Source organism: Plectropomus leopardus, chromosome 14, assembly GCF_008729295.1.
Source record: "Plectropomus leopardus isolate mb chromosome 14, YSFRI_Pleo_2.0, whole genome shotgun sequence".
Lineage (NCBI taxonomy): Eukaryota > Metazoa > Chordata > Actinopteri > Perciformes > Serranidae > Plectropomus > Plectropomus leopardus.
In genome coordinates, this window is record NC_056476.1 from 10,046,147 (window position 1) to 10,059,499 (window position 13,353).

The 13,353-nt window shown below is 39.9% G+C and overlaps 1 protein-coding gene across 2 annotated transcripts in view; it reads right to left on the reverse strand.

Annotated features, from left to right (window-relative positions):
- Nucleotides 1–758: 758 nt before the first annotated feature.
- Nucleotides 759–13,353, reverse strand: part of gna11b (guanine nucleotide binding protein (G protein), alpha 11b (Gq class)) — a 37,722-nt gene continuing 25,127 nt past the window's right edge. For both annotated transcript variants that reach the window (XM_042500614.1, XM_042500613.1), the window contains 4 exons: nucleotides 12,098–12,226; nucleotides 8,308–8,437; nucleotides 8,047–8,200; nucleotides 759–6,545 (listed from right to left, as the gene is read on the reverse strand). In XM_042500614.1, the coding sequence (XP_042356548.1) occupies nucleotides 6,355–6,545; nucleotides 8,047–8,200; nucleotides 8,308–8,437; nucleotides 12,098–12,226 (604 nt within the window). In that variant the 3' untranslated portion in view covers nucleotides 759–6,354. The remainder of the gene's footprint in view (nucleotides 6,546–8,046; nucleotides 8,201–8,307; nucleotides 8,438–12,097; nucleotides 12,227–13,353) is intronic.

The window sequence follows — 13,353 nt, forward strand, 5'->3', positions numbered from 1 at the left end:
TATACCACCCCCAAATTTTCTGTACTTGCAGTTGCTAATAGGGTGTATAAATCAGAAACCAGAAGAGTTCACATTTTTTAAATTCCTTTCAGGGCCCCTTGTAGCTGCTTGATTTACTTACACCTCTGGCAAGCTCTAATGCAGCCTTAATATACATATATGGAAAATTTAAAAAGAGAAAATTGAATCATAACCAACCCAGTGCAGAACCATCTTTACCATCAGTAGTTTGGTTATACATCGACGGCATCTAAAATAAGGATAATCTGGACACGGTCATATCTAAAGTGCCTTGCAAAATTATTCACTTTTCAGAAGTTTATACATTTTTTTCATTTCACTTCATTTTGACTTTTCTGTGTAGGTTCATTACAAAAAAATCCATTGAAAATCCATCAAAAGTCCATTTCAATTAGAAGTTGTAATGCAACAACATTTGAAACATACCAAACAGGGTGAATACTTTTGAAAGGCACATTTTCAGCCCCGAAAATTTAACAGGAAAGCCATACCCTGAAGAATATCTGACAAATTAAGCAAATGAAATCATTGTGTGTGGCCACAAAAGAGCGAGGGAGTCTTTTTTGGAAAAATCACCTGATCATAAATACTTTAAAGTTGAAACTTTAAATCCACGATATTCACAATACTGATAATTGTTTCTGAGACTTACCATGATAAAGTAGAAAACATGCTTCAGGATGACTTTATATTTCTACAATTTAAATCATGAAACCCACTCAGCGCACACACCATGAGCAAGTATAGGAACAAATTTATTTCAATTTAAAACAGATACCTTGTCATTATGTTTCTCTCTTAGAAGGCGGCAATGATCATAAGTCATGTTCATGTTTGAATGAGGATCAGGCAACAGTGGTTGAAACAAATACATGAAACACATAAAAAAATATGGCAAGAGTTATGTAAATCAATAAATCGATAATAACCAACTGATTGAACCCCCTTCATCGAGGGCTCTGCTTCAATGAAAACATCAAAGCCCTCACTGCCAACACAAAATAAACAGCACATGCAATTATAATTACAGTTTCTTAAAAAACAGCAGATTATCTTTTAAATCTTCAATCTTAAATACAGAATAAAGTCTTTGTGTGTACTTAATCGTCTATCCTTTTAGTCTCTGGTGTGTCTTATTTAAAAAGGGGGGGGGGGGGACCATCTCAGGTGGCGGTCCTTTGATGATGACCACAGCGTTGGCACTTAGAGAGAGCCTGGCTCTAGAGAGAGTGGGGTTGGCACACTCAGTATAATACATAATTTACATTTGGTTTACATACAAAATAAAGAAGAAAAAACAGCATTTTATACACCACTACACGATTGACCTTCAGGTTTCATTGGAGTGAGGAAAAATAAATCAAGTGGTCCTAAATAATAGAGTTCTGGTAATGTTTTTTTTTTTTTTATCATACAGGAAAAGTAAAACACGAAAAAAAAGGGAAAAAAGTTTTGAATATGCTCTGACTCCACACTGATGTCCAAAAAGATAAGTTAGATTCCACTTATTTTAACAAGCCCACAGGAAGGGAAATCACACAACCGCGGCCACCCAAAAAAGGTCACAGAGCGCGCTCCGAAACCACAAAGGGCCGGCAACACCATCTTTCATTATTCAAGGCAATGAAAGGCAATAATTAAGAGAGTGTTTCCACTGGTCATTGCTCAAAAACGGACGAGAATAAAAGATTTAAGCTTCATACAGACTTGCCTTCCCTCTCTCCAGCTCGTATAGATAAAACGTGTCAAAAACACACTGTGCAACACTGGGCCGCCGGCGCGCTACCAAACCCAAACTAACAGCCAGTCAGCCCTTCACCATGTGCCAGAGTTGTAGTGTCAAATTTAAAAATACGACATGGTTCGTCACCATTGAAGTGAGCTGCACACAACACGCAGTAACTACTGATAAATACTTGGGTATTCATACTGGTACATCGCTCCGCTTAAATACTGGCATCCTCTTTGTGACAGCAGTCTTAACAATTGGCCGTCTGCATTTTCTTCCGCTCGAGATTAGTGTCATTTTCAGCAGACTAAATGGCAGTTAAGGACCACACTGGTGTTTTATTTTAATTTTACTTTAGCCCCATTAACTTCACATTTTTGGAGTTTTTAGATTGATTCTCTATATTTGCGGCAGCAGTTAGTTTCCGTTCGTTTAAGAAAATCAACTCTGCAGGAAACTGGTTTGAGAAAGGTGACAGTGAACATTTAGTCATCTTAGTTTTTCTGAAGGTTACCTGGTAATGCAGCTGAGAACACAGGATAGTGTAAATTCTTAGTTGTTAGATGCCAGATTGTTTATTAGTGCTGACATGCAACCTTATTTAGCAAAAGGGTATTGGCACAACATAAACATATCACATTAGTTGGTGTTTTATGAAAGTTAGTGTTTCCTCTCTCAGTTACATTCATTCATTTGCAACGTACCTCTGTCTCTGTTTTGTTTGTTCTTTTAAATAAAAATATTCCAATAAGTTTTACACAAAAGAGTCACACAGGTACTGGATCGGTACTCGGTATTAGGGAGAGAAAAATTGGACTGATGCATCTCTACTTAGTTGGTCGGAGCTTCTTTGACTGGAATGAAAAGGGAGTTTTGAAGCAGCCAGCTTGACAAAAAATATTTTTAAAAAGGTTAATTTGTCATTTATCAGTGCTGATGGCAAACACAATTAGATAACATGTTTTAGCAAGACATAACTGATCCACATTAGTTTTGTATTTGTTGTTGGCGTCATTAGAAAATTTAGTGTTTCATCTATCAGTTGCATTCATGCATTTATGCTCCTAAAAATTAAATGATTCTGCCAAGTACCACACAGTGTAGTATAAATCTGAATAAAAGAGAATACTCAAAATACACTTTACTACCTTGACAACTGGGTGAAACTGCTGAAGACAGCTCACATCGGTGAGCTTTTGCTCTCTAGTGTGGACCAAGATATTTTGTAAAATTAAAGTTGTGTGGACAGACTTTTCTGTAAATGGAAGAAGAAAATATCATTTAAAAGTTGACCAAAAGTGAGTTGATCAGAGCTTCTTCAATTGCAATAATAAGGGAGTTCTGAGGCAGCCTTTGCTCACAACTTCTGGCGCTATCGCACAATAAAAGCTTGACCATACATTTTTTACTTAAAAAAAGGTGACTAAATGTCAACTGTGGCATGGATTCTCTCTCAGAATAAAATCTGCAAATTACTATTCAAGCCTTTGTGACGTGAACAGAAGCCAACAGCTGCACGTAGAGTAGCTAATCACTTTGGAGAAATTCAACATCTAAGACTGAGATTTGTAGTTAATGGGTTAAAACATGCAAAGCCACAAGCATGGTCATAAAGTCAAATACTTTGGGGAAACATGCAATACTTGTCCTGATAAAAGTGTCTTTAGTGATTCTATACTGTATGAGGTATTACAGGTAACACCGTGATACCAAACAAATAGACCAAAGAGCCGGATACTGGGTCCACTCAACTCACCAAAGGGCCAGATACATAAATACATAAATAAAACTGTTAAGTGTCGGTAAACTCTCTACACACACGCCTTATGTTTGCATTAACACCCTGCCTATACTTCTTATTAGCACATACTGCAAGTAATAAACAAGGATTAGCAGTGGATGACTTGGTTCACTGTGGTCCTGTACTCCACTCCCCACTGTCTGATGCCTGATGCACTGTGATAGCCCTTAATGAGGATGAAGGATAAGTCACCTGTAGAAAAGGTCAAAGACCAAAAAAGTATATCTGCACTTCACTGGCACTATCAAAGCAAGCCTCAAAAAAAACGAAATTAACGATGCAAAAACCAACAACAGAATTTTTGTGTTAAATTACAAAGAGCAAGCATGGACCGCGTGGGTCTTCAATCACTGATAAAAAAAGTTCCACCTACGTTCGTACTGTACATTTTTCTAGGTATGCGTTACAGCGCTGCGTCTATAAACCGAGAGGAAATACAAGTTTCTTTTTTTTTCTTTTAAATCAAACAAAACAAATGTGAGGGCTCCTAAAGAAAACCAAACAGTATTATCATGGATGGAGATGTGATGGCGAAGTACAACTGGAAATGTCTCAATAAGAAATAGAAAGCAGAGATAAAGTCCTTACTATACCAGACATTCGTAATTTTTTTTTGTTTTGTTTTGTTTTTTTACAGCAGTTCAGACTCAAGTAGGCTCCGCAATGAGAAAAGGAGCACTTCAACATGACAGAATCAAAAGCAATCAAATTATCAACACCTTCAAACCTGGTCCATAAATTAGATAAATAAAAAAATCTTTAATTACTCTTAAAATCATCTCGTCACCATACTGTGAATATTTTTTACCTGCCCTAGTTAGCATACTCCGGAGCCAGAGCTGTCGCAGTAGTGTGGAGTCATGAGGCTGGTTGGGAGGAACCTCTTTTCTCTGACTATTGCTCCATACGATCGTCTCCTCAACACCACTCAGCTCTGTGTAGTCTTATTAATCAAGTGAACAAAATCCATAATCACAGTATCACTACTACCATAAATTCATAGGAAAAACTGTATGCTAATGAAAGAAGTTGATACTTTTTTTTTTCTTGTTTGTTTTTTGCCAAAGATGGTGTACCACAGAGCGTTTTTGTACAGGAGTGTTTTGTGTATATGTATTTACAAACGAATATACACAAACAACGTTTGCAGACTTTAGAGTGCGTTTTCTGTGAAAGGTTCATAGCCCCCCCCCTCCCTTCCTCTCATCACTCAACAGCAAGCAATCTTTATATAAACAAAGTGACTATACAGTAAAAAAAAAAAAAAGAAAGAAAAGAAAAAGTAAACAGAAGCACATCCTGGTTTTGATGACCAGGAAGTGTGTCTGATTGGACGGCTGAGTGACGCTGTGTGACGTCGTCAGAGATGTTACCGCATGGATTCCGTTCGCACACCGGGAGGGTGTGAGCGTGTTTAATTTACAGCTTTTATTTCGTTGAATAAGCTACTTGTGGCCCAAGCTGCAGACGTGCTCTGCAGGCTGATAAACACAGATGACATCACGCTCCCCTCCACATCTGCTTCCACCAATCAGAGCAGAGCCTGTGTCGAAAGCAGGGTCCTCTCACCCGCTGCTAGTGTTTTGTAAAAAGAGTGTGGGGGTGAATCAGTGGAGCCAGATGCTGTGAAGGTCACGTGTAAGATTGTCCCTGTGAATCCATACTGAAAACATCTGGAGGAGGGAAGCAATGTGATTAACTTAAACATTTAAAAAAAATCTTTAAAGTATACTTATGTCAAGTAAATTTCTTGTTGCTTCTTTTTTTGATGTTTTGCAGAAGTTTTTATAGATTTTCCTACCACTTCTTATCACCGTTCCTTTGAGCCATTATGTTAAATAGAAGTAGACGTAGCAACAAATTTCTATCATTAAAAACATTTAAAAAATCTCAGCAATGAACAGATTTTGATTAGCTATGTTTTGCCCTCTCGTGCTTTTTGTCTTAAGTGTGTTTACATATGCATTTACTTCATAGTATATATTTCTTTTTTTTCTCCTTTTTTCTTTTTTTTTGCGATTGCGATGCTCACACTGGTGGGTACATTCATAGATGCGAGATGGAGACAGAATCCTCAGCCCCGTCTCCTTGTGTCCGGCCTCACTTCCTGTCCGAGTCGCTCTGTCCCAAGAAGTGTGACGCCACTCGCTAGTTGTTCCGCTGTATTTACTTCCTTCCACACAAACAGGAGCTCAGAAAGAACACGAGCGAGGATCTGATCTCACACCGTTGAGGGTTAACTCCGGAGGGCCAAAGGGGTTTGATGCCGCTATTCACCAAAACACAGCTCCTTGCTAGTCAATGCTGCCCCAAATACACACACACACACACACACACGCACACACGTACCACACACACGCACAAACACCAAAGTCCCCTTCAGTCACTGTACAGCCCGTGTGAAAGGTTTGTGTGCCAGATGAAATGTGCCAGAGCCAGCAGCCGGGGCCAAATCTGACACACGCAGCAGCTTTAGGAGGAGCGGGGACTCTGACACAACAAGCTGCCGAGCGACGCAGGAAGAGGGCGAGCTTTGGTGAAACAGGAGGGGTGGCGTTTTAGGTGGGAGGATTTGTGAATGTACTGGACTGGGAGGAAAAAAAGGAAGGGTTCCGTTGGTGTGTGTGTGTGTGTGTGTGTGTGTGTGTGTGTGTGCGTGTGTGTGTGCGTGTGTGCGTGTGTGTGTGTGTGTGTGAGCCGGCATGGTGTGCTGTGTGATGCATGTGAACTTGAGCGCACACTCCCAAAGAGGTGTGCATTTGTGCAATGGGGGGAGGAGGAGATGTGCGTCGTACGTGGGCCCTCACACCAGATTGTACTCTTTGAGATTGAGCTGTAGGATGGTGTCTTTGACAGCTGCAAACACAAAGCGGATGTTCTCAGTGTCCGTGGCACAAGTGAAGTGGGAGTAGATGATCTTGTCGCTGTCGGGGTTTAAGTCCACAAACATCTTGAGGATGAACTCCCGTGCTGCCTGTGCGTCTCGCTGAGGACCTGAGAAATAGAGACACGCAAACATTGATTGCATTTTTTATAGAAATTGACCAGAAAAACTGGAATTTAAGAAGAAATAGGTCAGCAATTTGCGACAGATACGACTGTGATGTTTGTGCATTTAGTTTGGAGCTTTAAAGTTAGCTTTAAGATTCGGGAAACACAGCTAGCCTGACTCAGTCTTAAATTCTAAAACTTATTTATTTACACACTCTATCAAATTTGCTTAATTAACACACGAACACAAATGTAAAAATATTAATAGTTTGGTAATGTAGCTATTTGTTGATAAGTGCTATCAGACTCGTACAGACCTCTATGAGGAACAAAACCTGCTCCCTGAACACAGACAGCAACCCGCACTATAACTTGTTTCTATAACCTCTTTTAAATTGCCTGTTAAAAGCGCGAATGCCTCGCAATTTTGTATATTAGGTATGAGCAAGGAATTGAGGGACAGAGTTGATCCACCTTTAAGAGGTAGGTACAGAGGTAGTAACAGTGCAGAATCTTTAGTCTGTATAAAAAGTGTGAGCCAGCAGAACAGGACGGGGACGAAATTTGGACGGTGTGTTATTTTAGCAACCTACTAGAAGGAGATTTAAAAAGCAACTAGCAGCAGTTAGCAGCAAGCTAAACGAAGAACAGCAACCAAATATGGGAAAACAAAGACATTCGGGAGCTCCTTACTCTCCAAACAGAGGAGGACATCAATCACCAAATAACAGGGACGATAAAATGATTGTTGTTGCAATATTACGTCATTGTTACTGTTTATAAAGTGCTGCAGATGCAGATGTTATATGTCACACGAGACGCAGAAGCTGTTGTATTAAACGTCATGCGTGTCTCTTTTTTCTTCCACGATGCCGGGATGCTGTCTAAAATTACAGACTGGAGCAGAGTAATGGCGCCGTCATTTGGTTCTGTTTAAAATTGCAAAGGCAGTGTAAAGAGGGGCCCTTTAGTGTAAAAAAGGGCTGATGTTTCACAGAAATATTGGGTAAATGGATAAAATGCTGTTACAACCACAAACTGACACTTCTATGGAGTAAACGTATAACTTGTTAGATTTAGAAGTGCTGCTAGGTTGAGTTTGCAAATAGCCATTTCCATCTGCTTCCAGATATAATGCAAAACTACCATCTGGCTAAAAAAAAAAAAAAATGACGAGCTACTCCATTAAAATGTATCCCATCAATCTTTGCCCGTATTACAGGAAATATTACTTAGTCTCTGTTATAGATGGACAAATAAACTGATAGATTTTACAAATTACAGACAGTCGACAGGTTGGTTTAAAATGGTAACGTTAGCATTACGGAGACGTTGGTCATAATCTATTTCAGACTACAATAACTACAATACATAATTATTTATCTGAGGGGGCAGCTTTCAACTGTACACTGCTAGATTAGTCAGCACACACACACACACACACACACACACACACACACACACACACACACACACACACACACAAATGTACAGATGATCTCACCATCAAACTCTGGGAAATAGTCCACCAAGTGTGAGTAGGAGATCTTCTCCTCTAGCAGGTCCTTCTTGTTGAGGAAGAGGATGACGGAGGAGTTTTGAAACCAGGGGTAGGTAATGATAGTCCTAAACAGAGCTTTACTCTCCTCCATACGGTTCTGGTGCAGAGAGCAGGTGAGCAGTGAGAACAGTCATGATATTAAAGCAACATTCAGAGTGTGTTTTTGGTTAATGAATGGTCTGGGGGGGTGTTATGTCCACCTACCTCGTTGTCGGACTCCACCAGGACCTGGTCGTACTCACTCAGCGCCACGAGAAACATAATAGAGGTGACGTTCTCAAAGCAGTGAATCCACTTCCTCCTCTCTGACCTCTGTCCCCCAACATCCACCATCCTGACAGCAGGATGAAGGTGGGGAGGATAAAAAGTGAAGAATCAAGAGGGAAAAACATATTAGCACATATCTCTTGGTGGCCTGGTTCATGTTCAGTTATATATTTAGTTTAACAGGACAAATTGTAAATACTTTTAATGTCTTTAAACAGTTTTTTGATTAGCCTTTTTGAAAAGGCTTTGAATCCATCAAGATAACTGCATTACAAATATTAAATTATGGCCAGAAAAATGTGCGTAAATGGAAGAACTGGATAACAGAGGAACCGATTTGTTTCAGGTCCAGCAGTCCTGAAGACATCTCTGGTGTATGTCTTTAACATTTTCAGCACATGACCCAAATAAAGATATAGTCTCTCACTCTGGGACCCATGAAAGCATATTTTTACTATCATTTATTTTGGGTCCTGATCATTTGTCTGCAGTCCTATTAACTTCTTTTCAAGCAAACTTGTTTGAGATAAAAACACCTGATGGATTCAACACCTTTAAGAAGAGGATGAATCAAATTCACAAGTTCTCGGCCGTGTGTTTTTAAAGGTCTCAGAGAAAATGTGTGCAGATCTCCGTTTTTGGCAAGAAACTACACAAATAAACAAGTAAGAAATGTGCAGTGTAAATATACTTTTGTCCTTGTAAAAAGGTGAGTCATGCAATACCACCACAAAGAGGAAAGCTTCCCATTAGAGACAGATCAAGGATCAGTTTTAAAAACCAATGCCACTCAGTCGAGGAAATTGTTGTTTTCATCGTTTGTCAAAATTCCCGTCACAATGTCTGAGCAAGACACTACGAGACAAGAATGTGAATGTGGAAACTGGTTTGTAAACAAAAATGTTTTTACAGCTTAATGGGTATTTTCTGCAGCTTTTACCAGAATTCCCCCTCCTACTTCAATTTTCTTTCTCTTATATTACAATAACAGTTCAAAGAAATGTTTTTCTAAAAATATTTGTGGTTAAAATTATCCATGCTGTTCCTCAATCTCTGTTTGTTTCAGATTGATGTCAGTTTAAGTTTTTGGGAGAAAAGTATTTCAGATGGGAAACATGTTTAAAATTGCAATAATATAATATTGTGACTTAAGTATCATGATAATATTGTTTTATGGGGCCTCTGGTGATTCCCACCCCTAAAAGGTAGCTGTGCAGCAGATGTTGTGCATCCAGCCTCAGTAGGAAATACATATTTTTGAAAGAAATACATTACTGGAATTCTTAAACTGAGTGGCATTCATGTGGTCATACATTATATCTGATACTAGATCTGTCCGCTCTTCTGTTAATGTGCTACGGTAAAAGTGGATGAAAGTGTAACGCATTCATTTCAGCTTTCTCAACCTTCCCTGGTGTGTGTGATAAAACGCCACACAAAACAATTTGTGAAGTTTTGAAACGCACTTGGAGAAGACAAATGGGGCAACAGGAGGAACACAAAATGAAGGACAAAAAATGAGATGGAGAGGGCGACAGGAACGAAAGACAGAGGACAGAGAGGACAGCAGGCAGAGTTGAACTGTTGATGAAAGATACAGGGGGCACCTCTGATGGTGGGATCCTTTTCATGGTAGAAGGACGCCTCCTATGTAACTGAATGAGGAGCTACAAGCTGAGAAAACTGCCTCACAAGAAAGATGACATAAATTAAGAGATTATCTAAAGCATGTCCAAAGTTCGACCCGGGGGTCAATCATGGCCCTCTGACAGGTTTGTAACGGCCCTCAGTTTGTTGATCAAAATATTCGATATGTGGCACAACACATTACTAATTAATAAAGCCAGATCACTTTGGCGAGTTTATATATTTTTTTCAGTTCATCTCATGATGGCAGGACTACCTACACAGTCTGTAAATACGTGTCAAGTAATAACAAAGCTGGTGAAACGAAAGTGTTTTTTTGACATGGCCACAGCAAAGTAGGGGTATGAGAAACCTTCTTATCTTTACAGCTTACAGGAACTAATGAGTTTCTGGCTTTTGTTTGATATCTAGTGTTGGCAAAAAATGTTGTTGCACATTTACATCAGGTGGAGCCCAATCAAACTTTAAAACTTTATATGGAAAACAAAATATATCTTTAAGTACTGATATTGAACTGCTAAATCCGATTCGACTGGCATAATTCTGAGTTGAATACAGCCCTGAGTGAACTGTACATGTGTCGCGGTTTGTGCTGAGGCGCCAGATTCTAGCTACTAGAGAGCCCTACAGCAAAGAAGTGTTAAGTCGACAGAAAATTCTTTTTCACTGACGGAAGAAACAGCTGTGTTTGTCTCCCGTGAACAGTATTTTTTTCCCAAATGATCTACATGATGTGAACTTTTTTTGGTCAAGTTAAAAACTTTGATGCTCTACTTCAAAATATTAAGTCAAACGTGGAAAACAACGAATATATGTTAAAGTATCCGTTTGGTTTGCCTTAAAAAAGCTCATTATTTGTCATTTGACTGGATGTGGTAAATGTGCGTTAGTACTGTTGATTCATCTAACCTGATCTGCATGACGTTAAATTTACTAAATTATTTTAAAAATACATATTACCAGTTTTTAAGATTTCACAATGCAAAACAATTAATCATAGTATCTAGTACCTTATGCTGTCTTTGCATTTTTAAAACTTTGAAAGACTGATTTAAGACATTTTAATGCCATTTACGGCTTATTTTTAGATGAATTAGACATTTTAAGGATCCAGGGGAACCCTGTTTCCATTGTCTAATCCAACCGTGATTCAAAAAAGTTTGGACACTCCAGATCTAATACAACTAACTAAACAAATAAAATGGCATGAAAGCTTCGACTCCAGCTTCCTGCAGGCTGGCATTCACTGAAGCCATTCATGAACAGCGATCCTGGCTGATACACTGACTGACAGATGTGTGAATCCTCATAAGGTTTCAGGTTCCCTGAGCTTCTCTTTGACAAGGTCACCCTTCGCTCGTCAGGGAGTTTAGGTCCCAGTTTCATTAAGCCTTCATTTGTGACACCCGATTCAGTAGGATCTTTCCAGTCAAGAACCTTTGATGTCAAGCTGTTATATAAAAGGGCATGGGTACAATTTCAGCCCAACTTCCTGTACCTACTCCACCTCTGGACGCACAGGTGCAAGCCTCAAGACCAGGTGCAACATGGTCTCTGTGAGAAAGCTGCACAGATCTAATAGAATTCATAATACGAGGGTGCCCCCTGGTGGTGGCCCAGTCCACTGTGGTCCACAGAGACCCAGGGCCAATATAGGCCCTGCAGGACCTGCTGCCCAAAATAACATTCCTCCACCGCGGAAAGGACGACCTCGTTTCTTCTGCCAGCCGGAGAGGAAAGGAGGAGAGGAGGAGGAAGAGAGGAGGTGACCCATTTACAGAGACCGGGCACCAGAATGTAGGACTTTGTGTTCATCAGGGGGTTTGTGTTATGTGGTACGGTTGCTGTTGGTGGCAGGAGGTAAAGGAAAGTGTATGAGGAGACTGTAAAATGGAAATGACTTTGATTTCTAGGGAAGGATTAAGGAGTAAGAATGGGATACAAACACTTAAGTTGAATGCATAAATTAAAAGTTAGAAGTTCTTTTGATTCATAATTTGGCGTTTTGGACAAAAACACAGATGAGGTTTGGGTTAATGATGAACAAGAAGGGACTGAGCCACAACAGGCCTCTTTCTACCTGAAAATGATGCTTTGCAAGTCGAATGGGTACTCTATGATTCCTGTAGTGGGGATGCGCACCCTGAGCACATCCTGCTGTGTGGGAAGATAGTTGGAATCTGCAATACGGTCCAGATCGGAAAGATAACTACAGGCAGGCCGGTCAAGGAGGAAAAAACAGAGATAAAGAGAAAAAAAGAGAGAAAAACAGTTATATAAAGCGTGACAGGCAATTTACCGCAACCCCCCTGCCATTCCAGGAAGTTTGGATCAGTCCTGTTGAGGAAGCTTCACAGAAAAAGGCCACATCTCAGAAACAAAGGGGTGTTAGTCAGTGTCACTGCTCCACCAACACTCTGTCCAAAAACATACGTAAGACTTTAGAGATTAGCTATTAACTGCAGCTTTAAGTTTTGACAACAATCTATAGTGAGGAAGTTTGCGGACTCTGCTGCAGACAGTGAGGTGGCATCAGTGACAGTAACAGCAGTGACCTCAGCAGCAGAGGCAGCAGCACCTGGATTAGATGAGGAAGGTTCGGACACGTATGATATCAAGGATAGCAGGAAGCATAGAGTAAGACTTCTAAATTTGAAATTCAACTTAAAAAAAGTTTAAATTCTTATGTATTTCAAACCAACTGCTTCACTGATTTTATAACTTCCTGGAGAATCTCTGACATCATTAATCCTTCTTCATCTGATGTTTAGTGGCTGCCCCTCACACACACGCTACAGTGTCTGGCCTTAGTTTTGATCCCGGAGCCAGAACATTAGCACAACTCTGAACACAAACCACTGATAACTCATCATGTTAACTCATGCGCCTTCGGGCTAGAACCCAACAAAATCTTTATTTGTCTAAACTTTACACAGCTGGGTCTATTAGGACACACAGGAACATGTGCTTTGACCAGAGTATCGTGAGTACATTTGAAAATTTGTAATTGTGTAATAATAAAGCTGACAGGCTACTGAGAAGGTAGCCATAGTATACAGATAATTAGGGCTGGGTATTGTTTAAAAAAATTCTGATAGTACCAATACCAATACATGTAAAGTGATACCAATAGAGCAATTTATTGACTCCCTTTTTTTCTGCTCGATTCGATTCGCATCATGTGAACAGAAACATTCAGCTGAGTAAAATGCCACTAGATACCACAGGTGTTTCAGGAGTCGACACAGGAGGCAGTTACAGCGCTGAAACAGTGTCTGCATAAAAGGGACAGCCAGCAGGACGGGACAAAAGACAGCATGGGTGTGACGTTTTGAC